Consider the following 24,041-nt stretch of genomic DNA (forward strand, 5'->3'; position numbering starts at 1 on the left):
TGAACTGATAAAGCCTTGAAAGGTCACAGTGCGGTTTCTTTCATCTTGAAAACCCATGTAAAGAGTAGGAAACATTTTTATTTGTAAGGCTGACTTACTCCTGTTCACTGAGTGACACATCAGCACTATTAGTCAATGACTTATTTCTTATTTAATCCTACAGGTATTTATTTGTTCTGCAGCTGAAACTGGATATTCTTAGTGGAAAGTAAGCAGCTTTTTCAACTATTACAGTGTGTTCACCACAGAGTTTATTACATACATATTTTGATAGTTAATAAGTTTTGCTTAGTAATGTAATGGAGTTTTTTTTCTGTAAAATACTACTTTTCTATGCACGAATATCAGGAGAGGAATGCTTAAATAATGTAGAGCTTATCTGCTGTTAATTTTCTGAAAACCTACTAATACCTTTTCTTATCCCAGACATTTGCAGTTTCTTACTGTCAGTTACATAAGTTGTCTGCTAATGGTGTCAGTTCAGGTTTTAACAGCACATTTCTCTTTTGGCAGATTGGAATGTCCTTTTGACACCGCTGTGCAGTTGGCAGCTTATAACATGCAAGGTGAGTAGGTGCAAAAAGGGAAGGGTGAAGTTGCACAAACAGCTTTGTGTAGACTCTTATTAACTGTTTTAAATAAAAGTCTGTCCTTGTTACGTCCGTAAAATAGACTCTGCCTGGACGTGAGTGATCCAGTGTGAAACACAGATCTTTTTGATTGTACTTGTGCTGGGAGCATGTACAGAAAATTACTCAATTCCTCAGGAAGCAGAACAAGGAGGTTCTGAACATAAACAGCTTTGCCCTAAAGTTGTTTTCTCAGGTGTTTTTGTGCAAATCTGTCCACTTTCACACAAGATACGACATCTGAAGCCGTCCTGAATTGTTTTGATGTAGTAACACAGCTCACTTTTATAAGGGTTGGGATTAAAGTGTGAAGACGCCTGCCTTTTTAACCTGCTCTTTTGTGTGGAAGGAAAGCAATTAGAATACATGCCATAGTTTAAAATATTAGCATTGTTAGAGCCTTAAGATACAGGTTCAGTAAATAAGATTTTGGAAGAACAAAGTGATCTAATTAGGCCATATACCCACTGCTTTTTGTGGTGGTCTTGTCTTTCCTTTCTCCACTGAATGAGGCCTCTAGCAGAGCTTTAATCTTACTGTCTGACAGCTGTGTACTTTTATTTAAATCAGCTGGAACCTGAGCTAGCTTTGACAGCATTCCTTTCAGCAGAGGCAGGCGTTTTAGTGGGAGTAAATTATTATAGAACTATGGACTTCCTCAGTCAGCATTAAAAAAAAAAAAAAAAAAAAAGGAGGGGGTGAAAAGACTATTATTATGCTTGCAGCATTCAGAAATCCAAGAAACAGGGTTTTATAGTGTGTGTCATTTCTGTACCTGTGGAATACTGGCATTTATTTGACTTTTCCGGGTCTTCCCAAAGATGTCACTATTTTTCTCTACACAGACATCTGTAGTTTCATTTTTCAGACAGAGCAATTACTGGCCTGCATCAGACTTCCAAAGTCCCAAGTTACAGTATTATTCCTAAATTTTTGACTATGAGCTGAACATTAAGAAGCAACTTGAAATTAGTGGGAGGAGCCAGTGCTTAGTGACTGTGAAAATCAGGACTTTTTTTAAAGGTTTATAGCTGTGAGTTTCAGCATTTTAGGTATCTATCTGTCTTTAAAACTGGGCTTGTTAGCATCTGTGGAAGATGGAGTTGTGCTTTTGATGTGGCACACCCCTTGACTGATGTGTTCCAGTATGCTTTCTAAATAGCATCTCTTACTGCCCCTCTGAGCATGCAGCAGTGGACTCGATGAGCCATTTGACCAACCCAGGAGGGCATTTATTATGTCCTTAGATGAAAAGGAGACCAACAAATAACAGCTGCATGCTTGTGCCCTGATACAGAGTAATTTTAGCAGGACAGGGCCATATAGAATAATAAAACCAGAAACTGATTTGTAGGATGGACAAATAGTTTCATGAAAAACATCAGAACTGGTTTTGCTTTTTATAAATCTCAAGAGATACTGTTTTAATTCTTTAAGGCAAAATTCCTTTTAACTTTAGTCAGCTGTCATCTCAGTAGATGCTTCAGAGATAAAAGTGTTGAAAACTTTCTGCTAGAAAGAAAAAAGGTGAGTTTCAATGATGGTGATAAATCCCCTTTATAGGAAGCTTGTTAAGGAATATGTGAATAATACTTTGTAAACATAAATACAAAGCTTTTGTGCAGACAACACAACCATTGGTTCGGTGTCCATAATTTCCCTGTCAAAAAAGATGCCACTTCAAAAATAGGGAGAACTGGAGGAGAAGGAGGAATGCAAAAATAAATTTACTGTTTTAGACTAACTAGAAAAGAGTGCAGAAGTTCTACTCTATGCAGAAATATCCACTGTGTTTATTTGGAACAGTGCTTAACAGTGTTGTTCTTTTGTAGCTGAACTTGGAGACTATGATCCTGCTGAACATGTCCCTGAGCTGGTGTCTGAGTTTAGGTTTGTTCCCACTCAGACTGAAGAGATGGAATTAGCTGTTTTTGAGAAGTGGAAGGAATGCAGGTACTACATCTTCCAGTGAATGCTACCCAGCTGTTTGCACTGATTTTTCTGTGAAGAGACTCTGTTAAAGAGATACTGCTGACGCTTATTCTGTGGTCTTGCTCAGAAACAGAATTTTAATATGGTCCTGTCAGATTTTGTAAGAGAATATAATGTGAAAAATGAAGCTTTTCAAAGGTCTGAGTAAAATGTTGAGATACAAAATCTTGAAACACAGTAATTTTTGCAGCAGCATTTTCAGATTAAAACTTTAAAAAGTGACCTCGATGTTCATTAAAGTGAACAAGTGTCACCAGTGTTTAGGTTTTTCACAAACTTTCAGGAAGTTCTTTTCCTCTTTCCTCATATACTAGTTTTTCCCTTCTGTGCTTTTTCAGGCATCTACGTAACAGCAAAAATTTTATTTCAGGGGGCAAACACCAGCACAAGCTGAAACTAACTACTTAAACAAAGCTAAGTGGCTGGAAATGTATGGTGTAGACATGCACATAGTCAAGGTATGTTTAACCACAGGATGGTGACCTTTGGAAATGATACTGTTAGTTTTGTGCTACATTTCAACACGGGTTCTACTTTGAGCGGAGAAAGAAAGGGAATGTTGTTCTCATGCAATCTACGTAACAAGTGATCTGGCTTTGTGTCAACATTCCAGTTTTGGCATATATTTCTAGAAGGTATAACTTGAGTCCAAGCATATCTGCTCTGTGTTAAATGTGTGATTGGTGTGGAAGTGTGTACTACAGTTTGTGTTTAGACTTAAGTTTTGTGAAAAACCATAATAATTAAAATTTGCTGGGGTGCAGTTAGCTACCACGTGAAGAACTACAAATAAGCCTAGATCTCCTGTGGAGGAGCAAGTGCAGCAAATGCATAAGGATGTCTTTATTACACAGACAAATCAAGAAACTTTAATTTTTCTCTTTAGTTAGCCTTATTGAAGTGTTGCAAACAAGAAAAATCCATTTTGTAAGATCATCAAACTAGAGTTTTGTTGTATAAGATAAGCAGATATGTGTGTAATTATAACACTGGGCAAACAAACTACGTGAGTCACTCTAGTAAATTGGATAGAGGGTCAAACACCAAAATGAATATAATTTTTATTTTGTGGCAATTAGGCAAGAGATGGCAATGATTACAGCCTGGGACTAACACCTACAGGAGTTCTTGTCTTTGAAGGAGACACAAAGATCGGTTTGTTTTTCTGGTAAGATCTCTGATTGTACATTAAAATCTATTTTTGATTTTGGTTCTTGTGTTTCTTTTATGATAGCAAAAAAAAAAAGTTTGGGTTATGAGAACACCATGAATATGAGATACCTTCTCAGTAGGTTACTAAAAGTTAGGCATAACCTGCACTTTCTGTTCATCTGGCAGGCCAAAGATAACAAGGCTTGACTTCAAGAAGAACAAACTCACTCTGGTTGTTGTTGAAGATGATGAACAGGTAGATAAATATCTGTTTAGTTAAATCTCAGTCTTGATTATACAGTACTAGTTTACATATTCCTAAATCTCTTTCCTTATATTTAAGTTTTGAGAATTAATGTAGATGCCTGAAAGATCTTTGATTGTGACTTGGAGGGGAGGAGGGAAATGCAGGGACTTCAGTAAAAAATAAATTTTTTGTCACCTATTTTTTTAAAAGAGAACACTAAAAACTAAGCAGATACGTTGGAAACAGCATGCATTGCCTAAGAAAGTTTAGAAAAAGCCCACATACCACATTTCGTAGAATGAATTACTTAAGCAGGTTTCAGAATTATTCCTATGGGGAAGAAATTGCATACAACTGCATACCAGTGCTCACAAAAAGTGAGCACTGGTAATTTGAGAAGATTAGATTTGGAAGTGAAACCGTGTTAGCCTCATCAACAAGTATCTTCCTGTTGTAGTGGTGTCTTTAATTTGTAGTCATTCAGACTTGTTAAATATATGAACTCCTTTCCAACCTTAGACAAGGTAGCAGTTGTTCATTATAGCTTCTGAAAAGGTTGATTTTTCTGCCTAAAACATTTTTTTAAATATATATATATTAGGAATCATAAAAACCAAATTTCATTTGGCTTGCATGAAATTTTAGCTTTGACTTATTCAAGCCCCTTGTAAGTCATCAGTGTGCTTTGTGTGCTTTAAGGGAAAGGAGCAGGAGCACACTTTTGTCTTTAGACTGGATCATCCCAAAGCCTGCAAACACTTGTGGAAATGTGCAGTGGAGCACCATGCCTTCTTCCGGCTCCGAGGTCCCGTCCAGAAAAGCTCCAGTCGATCTGGCTTCATTCGCTTGGGATCTCGGTTCCGGTACAGGTCAGTGTCATCTGTCATTTGGCACATGTCTTCTGTCATTCCTTGCTTTTCCTGCATGCTGAGTTCTAGTCCTGTTGTCTTTCTCTAGGACTTTGGGCAGTATTACTGAAGTTTTATTCTCTTCTAGAATTTTCAGTTTCTCCCAAACCCCATATACTGGGACCACAGAAATATGCAAAGGGCAAGTGTGCTTTTATCAGCAACTTAATGTTTTAAAAGTCATTGCTTCTGCCATTTGTCTTGGGGAAATGGGGTGAAGAAGAGAATGTTTCTAAAACTCTTAACCTCTTTTGTTAAAGGCCTTTTGAGGTGTGGAGTTTGGGATGTTTTGTTAGAACTGACACCAGATAGAAAGCTGTGAATTTAAAATAGAAATAAGATGTTTCGATGAGCAGTGTCTCTATTCTGTCATTAAAAGTAAGTGATTTATTTTTCTACTTTGTACTTTAACATGGCATTTTTAGTGGGAAAACGGAATATCAAACCACAAAGACCAACAAAGCCAGGAGATCAGCATCCTTTGAAAGAAGGCCCAGCAAGAGATACTCAAGACGAACACTGCAAATGAAAGGTAAAAGAACATCTATTCTGAGAAGTATAATCCAGTGTGAGAATCAGGTAATCGTCTCCTTTAAAAATCCTGGGTAGGAATTCTCCTGTAGTTGTTTGCCCTTCTCTTGAATTTTCAAAATTAGGTTTTCTTTGACTTATTTAGGAGACCTCATGTATTTATCAGAAAAAGCTTGTGTCCAAAGCACGTCCAAGCCAGCTTGCATAGCACGTAAAACACCCATGAAAATTGCACAGTAGGTCTCGGTATGAAGGTGGAAAACTTGGGTCCAGGAAACAGTGATATATTAATGATAGTATTTTAATTGAGTTGGAAATTTTTGTTATTGAAATTTTCTTCACTGTTGTTAGGAGTTGCACTTTGTTGTCATGATCTGACAGCATGTGATACCTCATTTTTGACTCCCACTCTTGCATAGGCCAAGTGTGACAGCCATGTCTGACTTCAGATACTTGCTTAAATCTGAATTTGGCTTGCTCTTCAGACTTTTTATTTTATTTTCCGATTTAGATTTTTTTTTCACACGTTATACATGGGATGCGTGCAAATTTTGCTCTTTTGGTTGCCTACTTTTAGGCAGTGCTAGGCAATTTTTATTAATCATATAATCAATACTTAACTGATAACCTAATTATAAATTAAATTTTAATTAATGCTTTGTATTTCTGCAGCATACACTTCTAAACTGGAAGAAACAAGGTAAGATGTATTCCAATATTTGAATTTCTGTCCTTGATGTTTGGCACTTGTACTTGAGCACATGTCTGAAGGAGGAGGATATAGTGTGTTGGCCTCTTTAACTGTGGTTTTGCCATGGGTATTGTGTTTGTTTTCTTTACATAAAAGTTAGTGTTCAAAGCAAAGCTCCTGTGTTGCTGTCACATAGACAATTTTGCAAGACTTGCTTACTAGCTAACAAGGAATTTTGTTTATTACTAGCTATGGTTCTTGCTGGGTATGAGCTGTAGTTCATGTGCTGCCATGTAAAGAGATCAGCTAAAAATGTATGAGGAGGTGTTCTTCCTGAAATCTTCCTGCTCTGGCTGTGTGACTTAAATACATCATCAAGTAACAGTCAAAGACAGGGAAAAGACAGTAAAATTAATATTTTTGAAATAAGTAGATGGTTTTATATTCTGTATGACACTTGCATTTTTTTTTTCATGATCAACATTGAAAGGGAAGCCTTTTGGTTCTTTATTTCTATACCAAGAGTCTTCCTGGATGTGTCAGGTCATACTTGCTGTTGCAATGTAAATTACTCATATGTATCTGAATCATAATTTTCATACCCTTCCTTAAGGGAAGAGAGGAAACCAGGTTAAAAGGAACTACCTCATAGTGAAGAAACTTAGGTCACTCAGTTGTGGTTTCTGTCCTTTGCCCTAATAACTTGTGAACACTGCAATGATCAGTTGCAACCAAATTATTTTTTAAAAAGTCAATATTCATAGATATTGAGCACCATGGTGAGGTGGGTAAGGAATGCCAAAATAACATTTCAGAACAACAGGTTTAATACAGCCCACCATTTTCTGTCTGTAGTAGCAGGGCTGATTCTTGCTTGAGAGGGGGAAAAGTCTGGGAAGTGTGGGGACAAGGCTGCAGTTATTCTCTGTGACTCCTGTATTGTTTTTTCTTTTTATACAATGGGAAAGTACTGTTCTAAACTGGGTATCATTAAGATCCTCTGCATGCAAAATGTGACTGTTTGATTAATTAGTGCTCTTGTCATGCTGTGTTGTCATGCCCTTCTCCAAGTTTCAGGCTGCTTAGGTCATTCTGAGAGTGGGAAGAGAAACTTCATATGCAGTTTCTCCTCCTGATAAGACTGTGGTCTCCTGATCTGCACTGAGGTGTGGCACTGTTGTGTCTCCACAGCAAGCTGTGCCATTTCTGAAACTCTACACTCCAGTGCTGCTAATTAAAATGCATCATGAAAGATGTATGTTGTTCCATTCTTTTGTGTTAATCCAGCACAGGGGAATGTGCTACTTAGAGGGCATTCCTAGATATTTCTTTTAATTCTCGCACATTCTCCCAATAGAGAAGGGGTGAAGGGGCAAACAGGCAAGGAACAGCTTGCTCAGTGTTGACATTACGGTGTTTTAAATAAATTCTAGAGAGTCACTGAAGTACATACAGAAATCTGTTTGAATTGTCAGCTTGCCAGGTTGGATAGCTCTTGTCCAGACCACAAATCAGAAAATTAATGGGTCGTAGGAAATGGGAACCTTTTTTAAAAGATTAGAAGTCTGGGGAAAAAGTTTGCTTTGCATGAGATCCATAATGCATAATTACTCCTTTTAAGTCTCTCAGAAATGTGAAATGTCTCTTGCAGGTTCAGAAATCATCAAGGGATATGGGTCTTATTTAATTCATCAAATATAGTAAATATTTAATAATATAAATTATTATTAGTGCTGTGCTGAGTTGCTGTGCATGTAAATTTGAATAGCTACTTTTAAGTCCATTAGAGGTTGTACGTGCAAGAAACTCATTAATTTTTCTGATAAACTTTTGTGATGTGAAACTTCAAATCAGGAGGGTTCTAGTTATGGAACGAACATAGTATCTACAGCATGTAGACAATGTACAGCATTTTGACAATGATACATTTTGCTGGATGTTTTAATTAAAATTATATAACTTTTGCTTTAGAAGTGCCGCATCTTACTGCTGAATCAGGAAGACTTTTTAAACCAAACTGGCTTAGGGAAGGAAGAGTTAAAAACAGATGAGTTGTAGATAAACTACAGCTTGAACTAAGAAAAAATAACTTGAAGCCCTTAGTTACCTAGAATAAGACAACTGACCTAAAGCAGAAATGTTGAAGGTCTTTTTGGGAAATATCTTAGACTCTGTTTCTTTCTGAAAGTCCTTACAGTTTTACCAGCCTGCAAAAGCAGTTTGTTGATTAGATTCACTTTTAAATTTTTCTTCTTTCAGTGCTGCGCACAATGCCGTTACCAGCCAAACTAATGGATCACAAGTAAGGACTCTATTTAATTCTTTCGAAAGGCAGTTTTCATGTGTCTCAACAGATTTGAGGATTTTGTTATTTGCTCTTGAAATCCAGTGATTGACCAATGGAAAGTTACAGGTAACTACTGTGTACAGTGCTGGAAAAGACTGGGCATAGGTATCCAGTGCTAGGGAAGTAAGGGAAGAAAATGGCCTTGCTTTAGCTTTGTGCTTAAGAGGAAGTGTTGATATGTTTTGTTCTCTTTAATGTGTCATCACTTCATTAATGTGTGTATAATGACTTGTTTTTTATTCTGTCTCCAAAGAGCTGGAATGCAAAGCCAAACCTGCCTGTCCTAACAGTGGTTCCTTCTGCGCCAGTCTTAGTGGAAATAGAAAACCTCCCAAGGAGCCCAGGAGCGAGCCAGCAAGATAAGAAGTGGTATGTTCAGCTTTGCTGGGAAATGAATTTTGCTTGCTTGCACATGATTCAAGTAGCGTTTCCTTTATCTGTACTTGAATAAGCTGCCATCCTTGTATCTGTAATGTAAGTTGACAATCAAGTTAGTGATGATGCAGCTGATTTCTTCCTATGCATTGTGTGTGGAGAGGTGAGGACAACATGCTTAGTCACTGCCAACCAAAAGAAAATTTCTTCGAGGGTTAAAGGAATTAAGTCAGGAGTAGCATTTTCAAGTCTTGGAGAGAGTTGGGTCCTTCTCATGACCTTTACATGTAAAGGTAACCTTGTAAAACCTTTGCTTGGTATCGTGGTGCCCAAGGACTTTCCTTGATCCTTAGGATAATACAAAACCTTGTAAACTGGTATCTTTTTGAATTGTTTTTTGAACCTTCTGAAATAGGCAAACTGACTTTTCTCATGAGCTTGGGTAGAATGGGAGCTTGAGGAAAATGACACAAGCTGAAGATAAGAGCTTTGATTTCATGTAATCAGAGTATTTGTTTTATTGATTAGATGCATCTCAAAATGAAGAGGATTTGTTTGAAGATAGATAAATGTACATGTCATTTATCTTTTCTTTAGCTAATTCTATATTGCAAAGCTATTTTCAAACCAAAACTGGCATGTATCAACCCAGTACTTGTGCACAGGTCATCTTAACTTCTTTGGCTTCTCATGCCTATGGCTTATGCAAGTAGGGAAATCCTGGCTTCTGCCAGACTCATCAGGAGCAGTAGTGGTGGAATGGCGTGACATGAAAGCTCTTATCCTAAGCAGTTTCAGCCCTCAAGAGAAAGGGTCTTTCTCCCATTGTCAGGCATATGAATCTGCTTTGCTTCAGAATCTTCTTACAAGTAGATGATACCTGTTTCTAATGGTGACGTGACAAATGTACTTTAATTTTGTAAATTGTTTTTGTTTAAAGACTTTTAATACTATCAATTTTGAATGATAAGAGGGATGGTAATTCTGCTTTGAGTTGCATTTTATTGACATTTCAATCAGAACATGTGATCAATGCTGTTTTTTCTTTCTTTTGCCCTTGATTTATCTAGTATCTGAAATCTGTGCTTGTCTATGGTGGGATCCTGTTGATCGCTCGATTCCTTCCGTGGTGGTGGGTGAAAGGTGGTGGCTTCTTTATTCTTCAGCATTCTCAAAATGGTTTTATTTTGATGCTTTTGGCCTGATTGCAAGATGAGTGCTAGACACCTGTATTTTCCTTTGGTGGAAATGTTTGACTTTGCTCCAGACAGCTCTTCTTGGGTATCTGATTTGTGGCTAATGTTCCTGCTCATGTCTGCAAGGCTGCTGTTGCTTACTGAAATCTGGCTGCTTTGGTTCTGAAGCAGAGAGGGCTCTGTAGCTACTCTGTTTCAGTTTTGGGTTTGTTATGCCTGTTTTTAGGGTTGAGAACTTGAGCCTGTCTGTGTTAACCTTGTCCTGGAATCTCAGGTTACATGCCAGCTGCTGCAGGATGTAGTGTTTAGAAGAGTGGGAGTGAATGCAAAATACACCTTTATGTAACCCAAAACAGTGTGTCCTAAAGAAGACAAGCTTCATGGCAACTGGTGCATTTTAATTGATAGTGCAGTGCTTCTACTGTGTCTGTGTTATGTTTTGTTGAGACATTGTTACTGAAAGTAGTTTTCTGCTGGTTTTAGTGTGTTCGCTGGAAACAGTTCTGCTTGTAATAAAGGGCAAATGCAGCTGTAGGAAAAAGAAGGCAGTTTGGAGCTGAGTCAGGAGTTGAGCTGCATTCTGGTTTCCTAGATGGGAAGTGGGGTTACATTAATGTAATTGCCAGAACATACATATTTATTGCTGGGGGCTGTGACTTGGCTATTGTGCCTGCAAGGGTGTCTCGGTGCTGCTAACAAGATCTCCTTTCAACTGCTACTGTCTTTAATTGGCCTGTTTCTGCATGAATTATCTTTGCTTTCTGTCAGAAAAATAGTCTTCTTTTAGAGAGAGCTTGCCAAAGATTGTTGAGAACACCAAAATCTTTTGGACTGTGGATTTTGTAGATAGTTAGATTGAAGGGGTTTAGAAGTAAGGTCCTGACCTTGTGGGTTTCCATACTCTGCTTGGCAGATGCCTGTATTGGCTACCTTGCAGCTTAGATCCCTTCCTAATGTCAATGTTTCCTTTAATTTAAAATGTTAATGCGGCAGCTGCCAACAGCAATTGTGCCAGATTGTAGAAAGTACTTTGCCAGATAGGAAGGATTTTAGTATTTCTGGGTTTATTTTTTTTTAGTTTTTTTGGTTTGGTTTTTTTTTTTCTTTGCTTCATTCCTGTAAAATTGCCAGCATAGGAAAGCTGTACTGTTCTGCAAGATCTGAAAATGATCTGGAATATTAGCTGCAAGTCTGGAAAACCTAAAATATGATCGGTGTCTTTCCAAGTTTAGCCTTTCCCCGGGAAGCTCCTTTTGTACTAAGATAGGACAGGAGACAAAGGTTTAATATTTGCTTCCTTACTGTGGGATAAGTAGAGAGAATTTTTTTTTTTTTTTGCTAGTGAATGTAGCCACATACATCAGAAATGGTAAAATTAAAGGAATGAACTGTTGGGGATTGGAGCCCTTGGTATTCATGGGTCACTTCCTCAGTGTATTTCACAAAAACCAAAATTCTGAATTTACACATGGGTGACCTGTGTACAAATCCTGTCTCTTTTCTAGAGGAGGACTATCCCTGAATGTTAATCGTTTACTTCTGTTGTGAATCCTGCATGCTTTTCTGCTTGCCTGCCTTAACACATGTGATCTTCCAACTCAGCTGTCTACTTGGCTGATCTGGATCGTGAGAAGGTGCAATTTGAGCTGAAGGCCATCTGACCCCTCTATGTGAACAGCAACAATCCTTCCACTTTGTTTAGATTTGGCTCATTAAGTCCAATCTTTTACATTAAACTGAAAAAATACCTTCTTTTTAGGAATTTTCCTTACTTTCAGTAGTTTATGAACTGCTTTCTTCCAAGCACTTTTTTGATATGTGACTGTACCTTGTATCAGCCTCTCCTAAAACATACAAGTGAAGGATCCTAGTGCTACACAGACAACAGTTAACAGATCATTGTCCATTTTTTAAGTATTTTAAAATCTGGCTGTTTTCAGTTAATTGATTATCCCTGCTGCTTTGGAGATTCTTGTGCCTAAAGCCTTCCAATTTCCTGGCTAAGGGCTCCTGCATAATAGTTTTTTTCCAAACACTTTTTATAGTGATGAGTGTTCTCCCTTGCTCCTCTTTCTAGCTTTTGGAGGATTTTATTCTACCTGTGGCAAAGATTGGCCATAACTGTGCACAGCATTTCTATGGGTTTGATTTTAGGAATTCTAAATTTAAAATTTACAAACCATTATGCCTTCATATGCAAAATTAGAAAGTGAGGTCTTAGTTTGTGTTGCGACCTTTTGTAAAATGGTTCTTTTTCAATTAAATTTTTTATGTTAATGCAAGTTATAGTTGCAAGCAACTTCTTCAGTAGTACTAGTCCCTTAGTCACCTAAATTGTGGATGATTTGTTTACTCTACTGTTTGCTCCTGCACAGTAATGTTAATTTTTTTTCTGAGTTTCTATTTTCTTCTCCTTATTTTAAAAAAATTGCTTTAGAATCTGCCCTTTCCAATCACTTTGAAAACGGGTATTGCTTATAGATACTTGTTTCAGGTGTACATTTAGAGCTGCCATTTAAACTTGTTTTCTGCGAATAAAATGTGTTGTATATTTCAGAGGTCTGTTCCTCCATCACATTATTTTCTCCTATCTGTAAAATGCACATGATTCTTGCTTAGTTCTGTGAAGTGTTTTGAAGTACGAAGTGCTTTACATTTGGGAAGTGTAAGCAACGTACATGAGAGAGCTTCATTTGTCAGTTCAGATTTGTGCAAAAACCTGCACGTTGCTTTGCGGAAAAGGGGTTTATTTGGCAGTTGTCGTCATGTGCACGTGTACTTGCATGCCTCTTCCCTCCAGTATTCACCTTCCAGGAATGCCCCTTGTCTTTTCGCATCCATCTTCTTGTCCTCACCTTTGCTTTACTTCTCCCCCCTCTTCCTCCTCCGTGCCCATTGACTAATTCTCCCCCTCCCGCTCCCCAACGCTCCAGGCCCCCTGACGCCGCCGGCCGCTGTCACCGTGGTGGAGCCGCGTGGGAGGCGTGGGCCCCGCCGAGGAGCCGCGCTGCGGACGGACCGTGCCCCGCGCTCGTCCACGAGCGCAACGCCAGGAACGCGGGGCTGCGCGGTGCTGCCGGGGCCTGCGCTGCCCAAACCTCCATGAGCAGTCTCTGAGACGTGGGCCCTGCTGGAGCAAGGGACTGCTTTCCGGCAGAGGCTGGCAAATGACCTCCTGAGCTCCCTCTGGGATAAGGACAACGGACCCAAAGCTGACTATAGAGGGGCAAAAGCTTTTATTACAAAGGCTCTGCGGATTGTGCTGTTGGTATTTAGTCTTTAAAGAAAAACAACATATAGACCAGAAGCCACTCATCACTCTTACATTAAAAGCAGTACATATCTATCTATGTGTTTATATAGATGGATATATTTTTTAAATTGTGTTTAAAGTTTTTCTCATGACAGACTCATTTTTTTAAGTTGGGTTTGTGTTTGAGAGCCATGCAGGAAGTCACATTTGCTATAAAGCTACATATGCAACTAGTGGGTTATAATATGGTTTCAAAAATCTAAAAGAAATAGAGGTTGTAACTGCCCCTCCGTTTGATCCATGATCGCGTAAAAATATCTAAGATACATGGTTGATCTGAAAACTAACCTTTTTTTTTTCTCAGTAAGACCTCTTCTGAAAAATACTGTTTGGAAATGGAACAGAATTATTTTCAATTTTTTAAGAATAAATTTATCAGAACTCTCAAAAAGGCAAAGAGTAATTTTTTTTATTATTATTTTTTGCTTTTTACAATTTTTTTTTTTCTTTTTTGCTTCTCTGGTCCAGTTGAAAAGAAACAAATATTTCCTGACAAACACCAGTCCTACCATATGATTCATGAGGTTAATTGTTAAGACTCCAGCTTCATGGCTCATTGGTATTCTTGGGGGCCTTTAACAACATGAGGAACAAACCTTTACCCTTGAACACACTGTGTTTTCTTGTGTTTTCTGAAGTTTGTTGCTTTTAAATTGCAATATTCTTTTCCTTTAAGAAAAAGAGGAAAAGTTGTAACAGAGGGCTTTTAAAATTAATTTATATTTAGCTTTTAGGATAAAGGAGTTGTCTGAATAATTTTCAAATTGTTTCACTATGTTTCAAATTACCTCATAGCTCAGAAATAAAAAACTATTGTTTTCAGATACCCAGACCTGAAGAACCAAAGAAGTAAGTGTCAGCCAGGACATAACTTAATATTGCCTGAGATATTTTAGCCTCCTCACCCCCATATCTGATGGGGGAAAAGGGTTTGCTAATGAAATATGAGTCTCTATTTTACAACTCTGCTTAAAAAAAAAAGTATGAGTAAGCTGTATACATACATGTATATATAAAGATCTGTGAGATCTACCAAGTTGATAGGAGCAATCTCTTGTGCTCTTTTTAGTTTTAGGTTTTGAATGGTGGATGTTGTAAACTTCTGGAGTGAAGCAAACCCATTTATTTCTTTCTTGTTTATAAAGTTGCATAAGAATATGCAAATGAAAACAGGTTGTTTAACTTTACAATATCGTATCACGTCTGTGTAGTTGAGGGAGAAGAAGCTAATTTGAATGGAAGAACTTGGGCTAGTTTTGTATTTAAAATGCAAGAACGCTGCTGCAATAAGAAATGACTGTTTTATTGCAGTTTTAAGTTCAGATGTGCTTTTGTCGAGGTCAGGCCACTGCAAGTAGTGGCTGAGTCCTCAGGTATCAGAGAAGTTTTGCGTAGCTGTCGCAGAATTAAAGAATAGCTGAGGCTGGAGGATGTCCCTGGAGATCATGCAGTCCACTCCCATGGTAAGAGCAGGGCTGAGTAGAGCAGGTTGCTCAGGACCATGCCAGCCAGGTTCTGAGTATCTCCAAGGATGGAGACTTCACACCCTCCAGAGATCTATTTCACCAACCTCATGGGAAGAAAAGTCAGGTTTTTTCTTGGGTTTAGAGTGGAATTTTCTGTATTTCAATTTGTGTCCATGGCCTCTTGTCCTTTCTCTTGGCTCCCTTGAGAAGAGTTTGACTGTTCTCTTTACTCCCTCCGTCAGGTTTTTATACACATTGGTGAGATCCTCCTGAGCTTTCTCCTCTCCAGGCCGAGCAGTCCCAGCTCTCAGGTTCACCTCCTAGCTCAGATGCTCCAGACCCTTTGTTGTCCTTGTGGCCTTTTGCTGCACTCCCTCCAGTATATCCGTGTGTCTCTCGTCCTGGGAACCCAGAGCTGGGCACAGCACTCTGGGGTGTCTCACCAGTGCTGAGCAGAGGGCTGGAGACCCTAATGATGGTCATGGACTGCCCTGGGATTCACAGCAAGTTTGGTAATCAAAGCTGTGGCTCAGGTATTTGTAAATTTTTCCCATGACTGATTCAGGATAGAGGAAGCAGCATGAAACCCACCTACCTTTAGAACTGGTTTGTTTCAGTATGATATATGTTGCATGCTTTTGCCACATGGCTTTGACTCTTGCATACATCCTGTGGGTCCATTTTCCTCTGTGCTGGTATTATATTGATAAGACTTCATGGCTTGGGGAGAATTATTATCCTGGTCTCTATTAGGGTGGGAGACAGCTCTCAATAGCAGACAAAGAAATTGTATCACACTGGTACCACCACCACCAAGCTGCATTTTTACAGGGACAGGTCCCATCCTCTGTGAATTGCAATGAGGAAGCACATGGATGTCTTTCTGTCGTGACACATCCTTACTTAATATGCCCAAAGGTTCTGCAGCCAGCATATTTTCCTAAGCATGTTTTCTTTCCTTTCCTGTAGTTGTTGACTTCTATATATTATGCTGTGTCAGTATTTGAAATTATCCTCAAATGGAAGACAGCAGAAGTCTTGGAATATGGGACTTGCTTGATTAGAAACTGAGTGTGTGTGAGCTGTCTCCATTTGTAGGATCTTACATCCCCACAATTTTTCCTTTTTCTTTCCTCACTTGGAAAAGGAAGCTTTTTTTTCTTTTTTTCTTTTTTTCTTTTTTTTTAATATTTTGCATTTTTGTTTAGGAGAAAACAATTTGAAAAGGCTCAAATTCACTACTGCTCTTACCTTCAGTTACAATATTGGTTGCCCCAAAATTAAGGAAATTAACAAAGAATTTCATACTGTTGTACTACCTTGCAGAGTCTATGTGAGAGACTAATCTGTGTCACTACCAGTTTGAAAAAATCAATGAGCTTACATGGTACTCCATGCTGTTGGAAATCAGATTGTTTCCAAGAGAACAACCTCTTTTGTAGGACTCAGTTACTGTATTTTGAAGATTGTATTTCACAAACTAGCATGAAGTACTGCTTTGCTTTTCAACTAGGAAGTTAAAACTCACAGCACTTGTAACTGCAAGCTTTCTCAGTCGTGTTATACATTCAATGCTGTGTGGTACATATTTATACCAGTATGTTGGTCAGGCAAAAAGAAGGGATAATGCAGTAGCTGCTCCCTTGACTGTGTGAGCTCCCTGAGCATATAATGACTTATTAGTGGGTTGACAAACCTTTACATGCACTATCTTCATTATTCCTATATTCATAATTATTTTTATGGCTTGAATTCCTGGTATATTTTATCAGCATTTCCCAGGGAGTATTTTGTAAAACATGGTGGTAGAAATTGATTTGAAGACATAAAACCTGGCATTTACTACTCTGCAAAGTTCAAAATATCCCTTTGTATGTGGGTAAATGCAGGAATGTGGAAGGCTAATGCCTGTTCCATTCCTGAGTAGAGAACTGACTGTTGTAGAAGCCCTACTTTTCCTGGGAAGACTTTGAGAATTTCCCTTATGGTTGATGTGCCAGTTTGTCGGTGTTTTATAAGAGGTGTCAGAAATTCTGTGCAGTGATTCAAGTTTGTTGTGCTTTTTGCTTCCATAGTTTGGCCATTTATGAAGCCTGCCTGGTAATCTTCCTCCTGGTGCACTGAAGAGGGTGAAGGGTCTGGGAGGCTTCAGAGAGCTCATGCGTGCAAATTCCAGTGGCTGAGGGTCTCCCAAGTTTCCTCTTTCCTCTTGTTCACTGCCCATCTTGGGGTGGCTAAGGAGATGTTTCAGTGGGTCTGAAGGCAAGATGGAGTCAATTCCGACTTGAATCTTGGCTTAGGAGGCTTCTTTGAGTTTATCTTGGCTAATGCCAAGTTGCTTCAAAATGTCATGGTGTCAGCAACTCCGTGCTGTAGGTAAAATCTGACCTTCTTACGGTTGTCATATTAAAGATTTTGGAGACTATTTACAGAAAACTGTGAGAAAATAGGAAGAAAATTGTTGTCTCCGTGTGAAGATTATAAAACATTTTCCCTCATGTATCAGTAAGGTATGGGATTCAGTTTCACTTTCCTTGTTGCCTTAATTGGAAGAGCATCTATTCCTGTCTGTTAGTTTTAACAATTAAATCTCTGTGTCCATAATTCCCTTTCTGCAAAACTGGCTGCTGTTTGCCTTTTCCCATTAGTGGTGCAGAGAGAGGCTGCACAGGAGATTGAAAAATTTTCCTATTATTTGCTTTGCTAGTAGCTTCTTATTCCACTGCTTTAAGAGAATCAAGCCAGTGGCCTCAGTTGGCCTCAGCAATTAATTGACTTACAATGATTCGTACATTATTAGCACTAAAACTGTGATATCCTGTAATCTATTTCAGAGGTATATATTTAACATTGAAAGGATTCTTTTGTGTGCTTGAGCTGGTGGGAAGGAGTTTTTTCCTGGAGCCCCTAGTGACAATAGGGCACTGCTTCCAGATACCAGGGGCTGGAGAGAGGCATGAGGCATTAACCTGGTAGTAGTAAGGGAGAGGCTGGTCTAAACTGTCAAGTAGAAAACTTGTCTGTGCTTGAGGGTAGGTTCTCTTGTGGTGAGTATGGGCTTGGTATCATTGTTCTCATATTTGGGACAGGACTTGCAAAACGGATTGGTAGATTTTTCTTCTTAAACCAGTATTGCAGCCAAACTCTGAGGGTAATTGTTGACTGAACTGGGCAGCAGTAAAGCTGTAGTTGTGTGCACAGGCTGTCTGATTAACCATTGCATTGTGCAGCAGTGGTTTCTGTGTTTGTTAGTTTGCTGTTAGGATAGCTTTAGCTGTTCCCATGCTTTAGAGAGAGATGTATGAGATTCCTGACTGCTTTCACAACATAAGCATCATAATATCATTTTTGGTTTTATAATTATTTTTGCTTGTTCATTGAAGATACAGCTCATAGGGGAAAATAAAAAGGAGATGTTTCCATCAGAAACCAGAGGAGGTGAAAGAAGTGATCCTGGCAGGGTACAGAGTACATGCTATGGTTGACTTAAAACACTGTGGCTGTTAAGGTTTCATTCACAGCTCTGCCTAAGTTAACAAACCTGAAACTGGTTCTAGGTACGCCTGACCATAACAGTGTCAGTGCAGACCTGGGCAGTGCACCCTTCTGCCCTCTGTTTTGCTTACAAGTGTTGGGTGAAGTGCTGCACAAACAGCTTTTTGTGGTCCCAACTTCCCTCCCTCTAACTTTTCTTTTTCTCTTGTAAAAATCCTAAAGGATACCTTGAGTTTGTTAGAAAAACTTCAAATGTTTGTTCCAAAAAGTGTATTTAATGGATAAAAGCTTCCCTCCTTCTCTCTTCACTTTTCCAACTGCTATGTGATGACACAGCAGGCAACATGGACCTGTTCTGTTATGAAGTCATTTATACAGACAAGAAATGTTGCCTTTTTCTTGTTTTTTAAGCTCACTGAAAGCCAGTGTCTTAGTTACCTGAAACAGTTTTTCTAGATTGTGTCTGGTCAGCAGAAGACAGCTTGAAAAAAGAAATTGCATGTGTTAAAGCTTTTTCTTGTTACAGGAAGAGTGGTAACATGATTGTGCATCTCTCTGCCCATCTTTCTGCCTTTGCAGCATACCTCTTGTTGATTTGCTAGACAGCACAGAGTTGCCAGAAACTTGTGTGGATGATGCTGTGGGCCGTCCAGTTGTTGGCTTGGCAACAGGAGATTCAGAAGAGGCTGTTAGTTGCCCTCCTTCTGACACGAAGGAAACTGCTGTGGAAAAAGCAGATTCTAATCGTAAGCAAACTGACAGATTTTTTCCTATTATATTGTGTGAGATCAAGATTAAATTATGAGGTTGATATGCAATTGTTTCCTTACAAAGAATGCAGAACTGTTTTAGGAAGCTCCCTTAGATTATATCCATAAGGACAGTTTTACCCATTACTGGAACAACAAGGACAGAGATACAAGGGAAAAGTCAGTTCTTCATCGGATGTGACTGTGTCCACAAATACAGTGCAGTGCAACCATCTAAGCAATTAACTCTGTGTTTGCTCCCTCACTGTGAGGATGGCTGGGTAAATGAGCTCACAGGAGTGCAGAGTGCTGTGACTTGGTGCACACAGTCTGCATGCTTGAAATTTGCACTGAAGCTTGAACGAGTAGATTCTCCAATCCCTATGCTTTTTTTGCACAACTTCCAAATTATATAATTAGTATTCAGGAATAATGCAAATTGCAAGTCAAATGACTCCACAGTAACATTAGGATGATGATAGCTTTTTTGTCTTTTTCAGTATTTGAAGACACATTCCTAAAACTAAAACAGCTGGAGACAGAGCGCAGCAGCCCCGTGCCAACTGAGCGTCCCAACGTAAACATAAACATACAGGTACTTGGCCTTCATGCTCTCTGCTATGGCCCTGAATTTTGTTCAGATCATTCTGAAAAGCCTTCCGCTTGCCTTGGTCTGTTTGCAAGACTTTTAAGACTATGAGTGAGTAATACTGGGGGATAGTAAAGGAAATACAGATGCTTTATGGTATATAAACCTGTGTGTGAGGGGGCAGCAAGATAAAGATCTGCATAGAAGTGCATGTGTGTGGAGACTGCAGCCTGGTGAGATTTTCTAAAATTAGTGGGAATAAAAGTCATAAACACTTGAAATGTTTCTCAGTTGTCTTTATCTGTAGGTTACTACCTGCATGGTGTTGTGTAGTTCACCCTCTTTTTGGAAGGGCTGAGCTGCTTTGCTGGCATTTTTCCATTCCGAGAAGGTTGTTTTGACATTTTGTTTTGAGTCGGGTTTGCCGATGATCCATCCCTCCTGTTGAGTAACCAGTTTGTACCTGCTCTCTGATGTAGGTGTTCGTGCTCTGTGTTTACATAGAGAGGAGTGATGTGGTTTGATTTACTGCTCTCAAATCCCTCTGAGCAAATCAGGCTGCACTTCATGGCAGCTGAGCCAAAGTACAAGCCTGAGTGCCCTGAACAGGGCGAGGGCTCTCTTCTCCCTCCTTCCTCTTCACTCTTTCTTCCCCAGCTTCCCTCTCTCCTCTGTCACCTGCAGGAATCATTGCAGGTTTCAGTGAACAAATGTATCTGCAAACTGGCAAACAATTTTTTTTTTCCTGCTTTTGTTTTGAACTTTTTGTTGATGTGCTGGGTTTCTTTAGGTTTTTAGTTTGTTCTTTAAGTTGGTAAATAGTGAGTTAAATAGGTTCATGGAAGGGGTCAAAGAAATGCCAGAGCCATAGTGAAAATAGGTAGTGTTGCTAGAAGGGATGGAGAGGCCAGGATCCTCCCTTACAACAGCAGTGAACTTTGATAGATTCACTGGTTATCAGACAACTACCCTCACACAGGATATTCTTCTGGATTTTTTTAATGAGCTTTAAAAAATGTGAAATTTAGTTTTCATTACTCTGCTTTCTCTGATGCAAAAGCTTTGGGAGATTTTTGTGTTTTGGGCAAGCAGAGAGAGTGAAACACCTGGCAGCATTATCTCTGGACTACCCTCCCTTGTAGGGAGACCTGAGGATTTACCTAACTTTGAGTGAAGCAGCTGTGATTTTTCTTGCTGCCTCAATACTAACAGGAGCCAGGTGCCAGGAGGTGTTTAGCAGTGGGTGTTTGAGCTAAGCCCGCTCCTAAGCATTTGTTCTTCACCTCCATGTGAGAGAAGGCTGCTGCTGTGGATGGTGCTGCAGGCTGCTTGGCTCATGTCCCCTTTAAGGGCTGCTGTCAGGGCTGCCTGGTGCACCTCTCTCTTGGTGAGTGCATTACAAAGATTACCAGGTCTCTAAGAAGATTAGTCAGTAGCCTGTAGGTCCTGTTATGCTGAAACGCTGCTTCTACATAAACTAAAGCAAATGAACACAGTTTATTTAAGAATATTTTAGCCTGTTGAGCTCCACTTTAGTTCAGACAGAGAGGGGGAAAAACATTTAGTTGGTTAATTGAAGAGAACGGACCAAAAGTATTTCAGTGGTTTTTAAATCGTGGCTGATTTATAGTAAGCAAGCTAAGATTCCTGTAATGAGCTAATCTAACAAAGAGCTGCCAATACAGTACAGTCAGAGTCATCCAGCTGCTGTCACATGAGGTGCCAAGTAACTTTAGAGGTTATAGATACTGGAGGAATAGTAACCTGATTAGAGAGCAAGAACATTTTCATAACGGAGAATTGTGGATTAACAGTATGCCAACAAGTGGGTAAAAGAGAGCTCAGCTTTCAAGAAGGAAGTGTAAATTATATTAGGAAAATGTAAGAGTAGATCATCTGAGGGTTTTTTGGGTAGAAGAGATAGAATAAAACTTTTCTGCCTGTGATGTAGCTTACTAAGAAGTCACTTGAGAGTCTTTGTTTAAAAAAGATAGACAAAGATTAGAGACTCTCTGCATACTTGAAATTCCAAATGCTTCAGATTGCAAAGACATGTAGGTTACAGTAGCACCAAATGAGCACACCCTTCAGAGAGGAAAGGTTAATGGTTTGGAAGCCAGTCCTGAAAAGAGTGACCTAAAAGACACTATTAAAACTACTTTGTTTCCTGCCTTTGAAGAAAAAGTAAAAAAATAGAAAAAAATTAGAAATTGCTTTAGAAAAAAAATAGAAGCTTTCATTTATGGTGTTGGTTATAAAATATACCTATGGGCTCTTCTCCTGTAGTTAGTTTTCTTCTTTAATCTTTTAGTAAAAGAGGTGTTTGTGGTATCCTCTTCTGGCAGAATTGCATGGGACTGCAATATATCCACTAAAACCTTGCAATAAGCTTAGATCCTGGGGCTTGCTGTTACTTCAGAGGGAATGTAGTATTGCAGCATTCTCTCTGAACGTGTGCGATTACAAATTTCAGCACATTTCATCTCACCTGAGGTTTACCAGTGCATAACATACTTACCTATGTAGAAACTGTTACAGTGCATAAGAGGTTTGGTAAAATGCATTAGGGTGAATTGTTATCTTTCTACTTACGAAGGCAGAGCTGCATTCTGGACTTCATGGCACTGTTTTATGCCAGCTCACTTCAGCTTTGTTAATTAAAAATCTTTAACTGTTTTCCATCGGGGGACAGAGATGGCCTGACAGTCATCTTTATGTAATTCTATACTTGCAATCAATCAATCCTGATTGATTTCTTTGATAAGGAAATATTTATTTAGCTACCCCTGTTCTCCTAGAGAAAAAGAGGAAGCGAGGGAATGAATGGCTTCATTCTTCCCTGCTGCTCACTGCCAAAATCTGTTGGGATGGAAGAATGCGACTTTGTCCTTTCCCAGCTTTCACTGGTGCAGTGACCAGATCTGACAAAGAGAGCAAATAGCTTTAAATACACCAACGCTCTGCTTTCATCAGCTTCTGAAGGGAAATGAACAATAAAGGTTCACCCTGTTTGCCCATGTTCAAAGTCTGCTCCCGAGTCAGAAATGCAAGGCCATGAGGGTTTACTTTTTCTGAATTTGTTGTGATCTGTAGATACATGGAAGTTGCTCCAAAATGTGCCTGTATTAGGCTCCATCTTCCTGCACAAAGTGATTTTTAGTGGCACCAGGAAGACGACTCAAAAGCACAAAGGATTGGGATCATATGCCTTGTTACTGTCTTCAGTCTCTCCTTGCCTTTTTGCATCGCTGCCTGGTTTCATGTTTTGATTGAAGAACACAGTACAAGTGTAGTTTGTCTAGTCCATGGAAACGACAAACATTCGTAATGAGCTAGAATAATGATAAACTCCAGCGGCTTTACTGTTTGTGTGAACAACTGAAATGTCTTGTAAATTAAACATCTTGAGGGGTTAGCAGGTGCCAGATGCTTTCCCCTCTATCTGCATGCTTTTTTCATTAAAAAAAACCTCTTAAGACACCTATGCTTTTTTGAAGTACAAAATAGACAGGGTTGAGAAAAATGGATCATTAATATTGAGGGAAATAGTTCCTTGACGGTATGAAACTTACACTCTACTAAATTAAAATATTCTGTGATAGTGCTAAGCTTTTCAAAAGTAGGGAGTCTAATTGTTAATAGACTAGAGTGACCTAATTAAATTGATTGTCCAATTTAAGGTGGAGGAAGCTGAGAGGAAGTTAAATAAAATGGTACTTCAAGCACCAGTGTACTGATGTGCTCAGTTAAAATGATGAGATTTAACGTATTAGTGGAATAATGCATTCAAAATGCTGTGCAGGTGCTGTTACACACAACATCTGGTTCAGTGAGGTCCAGTGTAAAGACTTAAAGATTATCACGGTTGGGTGCTGCAGCTGTAAAAATAATAATAATTTGGTTGTTGTTACTCCTTTTGGCAATTCCAGGAGCCTCTCTAAAATGAAAGTACTTCAGTGTCTAATAATTGCTAGTCTTCATGAATTACGTGAAGGTGCACCTCTTAATATCTGCTGGCAATAGTCATTAGCACCACTTGGTTTTTGGTCCTTATGGCTTTTTATGTTGACAGTGACCCTTGAATATTTTGTGAAGTTCATTGCTGACTGGGGTCAAAATTTGAAAACAGATTCTCCTTTAGATAGTCTCTTGAGATCCTATTTGGATATCCCTAAAGATGGTTTAGAGGGAGAGAAAAAAAGGCAGTGTTTTTCCCCTCTCGAAAGACCAAATAACTACAAGTTCTCACCAGCGTTTCCAGGGAATGTAACAAGCTGAAGGTGGATGGAGAGCAGTGGGGGGACAGGTGTTCAACTCTTTTTAACTTCTCTGCACTTCTCTCTCTCTCTATCTCTCTCTCT

The 24,041-nt window shown here is 39.1% G+C and overlaps 1 protein-coding gene across 7 annotated transcripts in view; it reads left to right on the forward strand.

Annotated features, from left to right (window-relative positions):
• The window catches only part of EPB41L5 (erythrocyte membrane protein band 4.1 like 5), a 55,154-nt gene that overhangs the window by 20,210 nt on the left and 10,903 nt on the right, over nt 1-24,041 (forward strand). For all 7 annotated transcript variants that reach the window (XM_048309997.1, XM_048309996.1, XM_048309993.1 and 4 more), the window contains exons 6-18: nt 164-208; nt 514-566; nt 2,462-2,582; nt 2,992-3,079; nt 3,701-3,789; nt 3,960-4,029; nt 4,720-4,889; nt 5,354-5,460; nt 6,132-6,159; nt 8,410-8,452; nt 8,751-8,866; nt 18,922-19,088; nt 19,592-19,686. In XM_048309997.1, the coding sequence (XP_048165954.1) occupies nt 164-208; nt 514-566; nt 2,462-2,582; nt 2,992-3,079; nt 3,701-3,789; nt 3,960-4,029; nt 4,720-4,889; nt 5,354-5,460; nt 6,132-6,159; nt 8,410-8,452; nt 8,751-8,866; nt 18,922-19,088; nt 19,592-19,686 (1,192 nt within the window). The remainder of the gene's footprint in view (nt 1-163; nt 209-513; nt 567-2,461; nt 2,583-2,991; nt 3,080-3,700; nt 3,790-3,959; nt 4,030-4,719; nt 4,890-5,353; nt 5,461-6,131; nt 6,160-8,409; nt 8,453-8,750; nt 8,867-18,921; nt 19,089-19,591; nt 19,687-24,041) is intronic.

Source organism: Corvus hawaiiensis, chromosome 7 (genome assembly GCF_020740725.1).
Source record: "Corvus hawaiiensis isolate bCorHaw1 chromosome 7, bCorHaw1.pri.cur, whole genome shotgun sequence".
Lineage (NCBI taxonomy): Eukaryota > Metazoa > Chordata > Aves > Passeriformes > Corvidae > Corvus > Corvus hawaiiensis.